This window comes from Trachymyrmex septentrionalis, unplaced genomic scaffold (assembly GCF_001594115.1).
Source record: "Trachymyrmex septentrionalis isolate Tsep2-gDNA-1 unplaced genomic scaffold, Tsep1.0 scaffold128, whole genome shotgun sequence".
NCBI lineage: Eukaryota > Metazoa > Arthropoda > Insecta > Hymenoptera > Formicidae > Trachymyrmex > Trachymyrmex septentrionalis.
Window position 1 is genome coordinate 1224562 of NW_017304417.1, and position 6390 is coordinate 1230951.

The 6390-nt window shown below is 32.2% G+C and overlaps 2 protein-coding genes across 2 annotated transcripts in view; both read right to left on the reverse strand.

Annotated features, from left to right (window-relative positions):
- Positions 1 to 284: 284 nt before the first annotated feature.
- On the reverse strand, positions 285 to 2163 carry LOC108756528 (GTP-binding protein Rit2). The gene is made up of 5 exons (XM_018500410.1): positions 1575 to 2163; positions 1425 to 1481; positions 1166 to 1239; positions 861 to 1052; positions 285 to 744 (listed from the first exon to the last, which is right to left on the reverse strand). The coding sequence occupies exons 1-5, from the start codon at positions 1753 to 1755 to the stop codon at positions 523 to 525; spliced, it is 726 nt and encodes a 241-aa protein (XP_018355912.1). The 5' UTR covers positions 1756 to 2163; the 3' UTR covers positions 285 to 522.
- Positions 2164 to 4590: 2427 nt separating this feature from the next.
- The window catches only part of LOC108756527 (ero1-like protein), a 4142-nt gene continuing 2342 nt past the window's right edge, over positions 4591 to 6390 (reverse strand). Inside the window, exons 6-9 of the mRNA XM_018500409.1 lie at positions 5899 to 5945; positions 5262 to 5610; positions 4896 to 5189; positions 4591 to 4823 (exon numbers count right to left, since the gene is read on the reverse strand). Of these exons, the coding sequence (XP_018355911.1) occupies positions 4772 to 4823; positions 4896 to 5189; positions 5262 to 5610; positions 5899 to 5945 (742 nt within the window). The 3' untranslated portion in view covers positions 4591 to 4771. The remainder of the gene's footprint in view (positions 4824 to 4895; positions 5190 to 5261; positions 5611 to 5898; positions 5946 to 6390) is intronic.

The following is a 6390-nucleotide window of genomic DNA, read 5'->3' on the forward strand; positions in this document are numbered from 1 at the left end:
ATATTATATAAAACACAATACCTTCGTATTAAGAAGCAAATTGATTCGCATGCTTTAGCAACGCTTTTTTGTTGAAATTTATACCGAATGTAATATCGAATTTAAAGCTTTTCGTTACTCATCGTGTTCACTGTTATTTCGCGAGATTATGTGAATCATTAAATTATAAAATATAGTTAAATTATAAAAAATATTTCAGATAATTCAATATCAGTCTTACAAGTAGATGAAAAAGTGATAAATTATTTGAATTTAAAATAATTATACCAAAACATTGTGTGAAAAAAAAAAGACTAAAACTTCTGCATAATACTTAATACATACTAGGGTCAATGATAAGGCAGTGAAATGTTAATGAATTGTCAGTCTCTAAATAAGGGTAACTATGTATCGCGTAAATTAAAGTTATGGGCAATATCTATTTCGTTGTGGCTTGCTATGATATTACTCCTGTCATTGCTATCGTTTGTCGGTTCTCGACAACGATCTCTCTAGTGAAGAACTCATTATCAAAAATCAGTTTTACGCAGTACGGTGAGAAGCATGTCTCTTCCGTCGGAAAATAAAGGCGAAGATCGAGCGAATTCGCCACCATCGGCTGCGTCTGCGAGACCTCTCCTTAGTGCGAATTTGCCTGATCAGCGAGAAAAATGCATCGTCTATGAATTGTCTGAGAGCGGCGGATGTCTCGTAAAACGGACAACCGAGTTCTTCCGCCAATGCCTTGCCTTCCTCCGTGGTCACCTAAAATAGGCGACAAGTTCAATATATGCGAGAAATCAATATTTCATTGTTCTTGTATGCTGTATGTATTCACGATTTCTGATATGTCATGGTCAACTCGACAGCATCTGCTGCACCTTTCGATGATGCTGTAGATCAAACTTATTGCCAACTACCACCAGAGGAATGTTCTCGTTGGCGCGAACACGTGATATTAGTTTTCTGTACTCCATTGTCTCTTGGAAACTATGTCTATCTGTTACCGAGTAACATATCATGAAACCTTCGCCGCATCTCATATATTGCTCCCGCATTGCTGTGAATTCCACCTGTATACAACAGTATACAGAGTCAGGATCTATTTCCGTTAGTATACGAGAAAGGAGAATACTTGTCAATGTAATTATGATTGCGATTATTGTAATATATATAAGTCTCGAACCTGTCCAGCTGTGTCTAAAATATCCAAGAGAGCTGCCTCGCCATCGATGACTACTTGTGTCTGATATGAATCCTCTGTGCGAATAAAAGAGAAAAAGAGTTATCTCATTTATGCGTTGATCTTGACAACTCAAATTAGATGTTTAATCTCTCAGACTCTATACATTAATTGATTAATATCCAGTTGTTTTCTACTTCTTTATAAGATTTAGCTCGAGAATTAACGAGCTCCAACTTTCTTTGCGTAGAATGCGACTTACCTATTGTAGGGTCATGATAGTCTAAAAACCTGTGACTGACAAACTGTAAAGTGACAGCTGAAATACAAGACATGTAATTATAGTACAGTATATGCACATTCGAACATTTCATGAAATATTACTCCAATAAATCAATCTAGACCAGGATACCTGATTTGCCAACACCGCCATCGCCCAGCACCACGATTTTGTACACCCTGAGTCCGCTCCTGATGGTAGGCTGCGTTACCACCCGTATGTCGTCCTTGCCGTTGCAGGCGACGTTCTTGTCATACGGAATGCCAGCCGCCGTCGTCGCCGTGGTCATCGTGGCGGCTGATCGGCCGTGCATACCGGCGCGACGTACGTAGGTATTATTATACGTACGTTATACGTACGTGGCCTGATACCCGCGACGAGCGCCGACACACTTATCCTACGACGAGGCGGCGACTGGCACACTTGATCGCATCATATCGGAGCGCGACCAATTCAATGGACACACCCGTGTTATTGCCGGCGACTGTTGAGCGATGGACGTCGCGGACGACGATGTGACTCATGTTTAACGCGTGGGAGAAACACGTTCAGCTTCAGGTCCTCGTGGTACCGCATAACATGACTTGACGTCTGCCGACTGGAACGCGCGCTGATCAACACTGATCAAATTCGCCAAGAATCACAGCGCGCGTGCGTTTCGTTCTGAAGCCTGTAAATGCTTGTCATTCATATGATTTAATGGCTAAACCGGTATTTTGGCCTAATTGTATGTGTATGTGTGTGTGTGTGTGTGTGTGTGTGTGTGTGTGTGTGTAGATTAGAAATCCATAATAAAAGGAAGATTTTAATGACCCTTGCATCGATTTAATGTAAATCAATTTGTTCATGAGTGGAAAGCTCTTACCATCTGGTTATCTGATATAGAAATTAGACAACATATATGTCTTGGATAATTTATAAATGTTAAACTTATATTATTTCGTTTTATATATTAAATGACGTTTGGAAATAATTGTTTATGTGAATTCTCTCATTCTAATTAGATAAAAGATTAGGCAATACAATTTATGTTTTTTTCGATATTCTAGAAAAATCGGAATTATTAAAATATATTTTTGAATACACAGAGTAAATTAAATTTGGCTCTAATTTTGTACCCTTTTAAAATAAATTTTACTTATTATTATTTTTTATTAACATATGCGGACGATATTGCTTTGTTGGGAGATAATAAAGAAACACTAATAAATAACGCTAAAATTCTATTAGATAAAACGAAAGAACTGGGGCTGCAAATAAACGTTGAAAAAACTAAATATATGGTCACTGATAGAATTCAGAATATTCATAATAACGGAAACCTGGTCGTCTGTGATAAAATTTTTGAACGGGTTAGCAATTTTAAGTATTTAGGATCGATTTTAAACCAAACTAATGAAATAAGAGAAGAGCTCAAGAGAAGAATTAATTTGGGGAATGCGTGCTTCTATTCGGTTAAGAAACTACTCGGCTCGCGGATATTGTCTAGGCGCTTAAAAATTAGAATTTACAGAACGATTATTTTACCGGTAGTCCTTTATGGCAGCGAAGCGTGGTCACTTACATTACAAGACGAGAAAAGATTTAGGGCTTTCGAAAATAAAGTACTTCGAAAAATCATCGGGGCAAAACGCGATGAGGAAACGGGCGAATGGAGAAAATTACACAACGCAGAATTACATCAATTATATAATAGTCCGGATATTATTAATGTCATAAAATCGCGTCGATTAAGATGGGCAGGTCACGCGGCGCGTATGGATGAGAATCGAATTGCATATAAAGTACTAATTGGTAAACCGGATGGGAAAAGACCATTGGGTAGACCAAGACGTAGATGGGAAGAAAATATTAGAATGGACCTTAACGAAATGGGGTACGAGGATCACAAATGGAGGGATCTTGCTCAGGGACGGGAACAGTGGCGGGATTTGGTATTTGCGGCAATGAGCTTTCGAGTTCCTAACGCCTAATAATAATAATATTATTATTTTTAGCAAGTCATGCATTTTATAATATCGAGAATTCAATCACTAAAATTCAAATTCATAGCTTCAGGTTTATCCTAATTCCTGGAGAGAATGTGAGATTGGATTAAAAAAAAAATTGAGAAATTGTATTAAAATACTTTTGTTAATGTTATGTATCCAAATTTATTTTTCTCTTTCTTCATTTATATGACTATGTTTTATACCATTCTTGTAAAATATTGATATACCATACCAAGCTTCTCTCTAATAATATGAATAAAAACGTTACATATGCAAAAATTCGCAAGTACAATCCAGATTATTGCACACAAGCCATACATATATTATATATATGTATATATATAAAATATATTTTTTATATATACGTATATACATATCGAAAATGATATTATTTTTATATTAAGTGTTTATATATTTGTATACAGAAAGTAATTCTATAAGACATTCTATGTGTTTGTAAATAATGAATCACTCTTATAAGTAAGACTTTATATCCCATTGATTATAAAAATATGTATTGTATAAATAAAATCCCAACTTCAAAGCATAATGTACATAAATTTAAACTATAAATAGTTGCCTTAGATAAAATATTTATCACAGACAGAGTTGGAAAGCTATAATATAAATCGGAAGAAAATATCAATTCGGACGCCAGTCTTACAAGATAAATACATCTATATATATATATATATGTGTGTGTAAAATTATGATAATCACTTGTTTACTAATAACCTTTTCTCTTTAAACTTAATTAATAATTCTCAGTTTTGTTTACGTTATATAATTATAATTCAATATGTAGGAAGAAAACTTATTAAAATTATTTGCATGAATAAACACTGGTGCAATCAACCCTTACATATTATTCTACATTATGTATAATTATGTGTATGTGCATGTATATACAGTTTTCCTATAATATCGGAAGAGATAATTACAATTAACTAAAGTCAAAATTTAATTGCAGTTGACAATTAAACTGACGTTTACATAGCTTCAAAATTTTTATATTCAAATAATTGAATTATTCCAATGGACTAACATATTTTTTGTTCTTAAAAAAAATTCTTGTATAAAATTTTATATAAAATATAGAATGAGATCTATTTAATTATAATGTATAATATATAAATATATAATTATATTGGTTTAATTTAAAAGTGCAATGTTAAAATTATTGATACAAGTGCACACACAATTAAGTCAGATATATTAAATTCTACAAGTAGGGAGAGCACTTAAAAGGTTACTTAGAAAATCTAAGCGATGTGATGCGTTTACGTGATGTTTCATAGTGGTACTGAAGAATCTCTAATTATACAAATAGATAATACGTTATCTCATCATCCTGCGAAATCTATCTAATTCAAAAATACTTTCTGATAACCTGCAAAAATTCATTATTTTATTAACAAATTAGACTGCTTTTCTATATAAAAATTAGAACTAAAGTATCTACCTTCCGAAAGCATTCACCAAAGCGACAATTTCACTCCTTTCCAAAAAGAATAACTTTCGATTAAGATTATTAAGCGTTGATTCCCATTTATCAAATTTTCCTGAGAATAATATTTTTAACGCTGTGCCCAGACCATGGATTTGCAATTTACCCCATAGCTTACATTTGTCACATCCTACGCAATCCATAATACGTGAAATATTTATAAAATGTTGTCTAAATTCTTCTTTCAACACTTGTGCCTCTGCTCCACCGGTAAACATAACTGATTCGTTAAAATGTACCGGAAATGATCTAAAATACAAATTGCATAAACAATTCATAATTATTTTATATGTATTGTAAAAAATATTATAAAATACTTACTTAACAACATTCAGTATGTCATTCATGGCCAATCTTGTATCTTCATCCTCCACTTCATTACCTGTGTAGTATTCCTCTCTTTCCAAATAAGGTGTAGCTTTGGCTAAAGCTCTTAATTGAAGTAAATATGTAAAATATAGATTTTTTAGCCAGTTTGGACCTTCATCACCTGTTGTTTCAGGAGAAAATCTTCTTTGTAACTCATCCAAATTAGGACCCCATTGATTATCAGGTGATACTTGTAAACTATCTTGCAGGACCAACAAATATTTTGAACATAAATGTATGTTGATACTGGTGTGTAAACCAGATATAACTCGATAAAAAACTCGTTTTTCTAAACACATTCCTGAAACAATATATTAAGAATAAAGAATAATAATTTATGTAATAATATTTGATTTAATGTTAACTAATTATAATTATGTTAATATGATTATATTCAATTTTTTAGTATTATTGTTCAAAACAAATTAAAATCATATTTTATATAAATGATTTCAAAAATATGTTTAAGTTGCAACTGAAATAGGCATAAGTAAAAATCTGTAAATTATATGAAAAATATGATTTATTCTGTTCTATAGGTTTATATGAAGAATGGATTTGAAGAGTGAATTTGCAGTGCAGAACTTACCGTTCATCTTAGAAGATTGTATAAAAATGTGAGGTGAATTTTCAGGCCTATGAAAGAAATAATATGACATATATAGACTCGAATAAAATAAACACAAATAACATATTTGGTATAACATAGTCATATAAAATAAACAAAGTGAACGGCGAAAAAGAGTCGACGCATAATACATTTAATTAGTATAATTAAAAGATAATAGTCATAGATACATAAAATAAGAAAAAGTAGAACGGCGTATATTAATATATAAAACAAGTTTCGGCTGCTGGATTGAGCCTTCCTCAGATGTAAAATAAAATGAATATAATAAAAAAAGTAATAAAAGACTACATAAAAAAATAAATAATAAATAAATAAAGTTAATATACGCCGTTCTACTTTTTCTTATTTTATGTATCTATGACTATTATCTTTAATTAAATGTATTATGCATCGACTCTTTTTCGCCGTTCACTTTGTTTATTTTATATGACTATGTTATACCAAATATGT

Bases quoted from the DNA above. Each gene is read 5' to 3' on its own strand.
- LOC108756528 (XM_018500410.1), bottom strand. From the start codon at position 1,755: ATGCACGGCCGATCAGCCGCCACGATGACCACGGCGACGACGGCGGCT. The intron at 1,482-1,574 runs GTATCCTGGTCT...CTTGTATTTCAG, and splicing joins TGGCGGTGTTGGCAAATCAG to CTGTCACTTTACAGTTTGTC. The intron at 1,053-1,165 runs GTTCGAGACTTA...TGTTGTATACAG, and splicing joins TTTTAGACACAGCTGGACAG to GTGGAATTCACAGCAATGCG.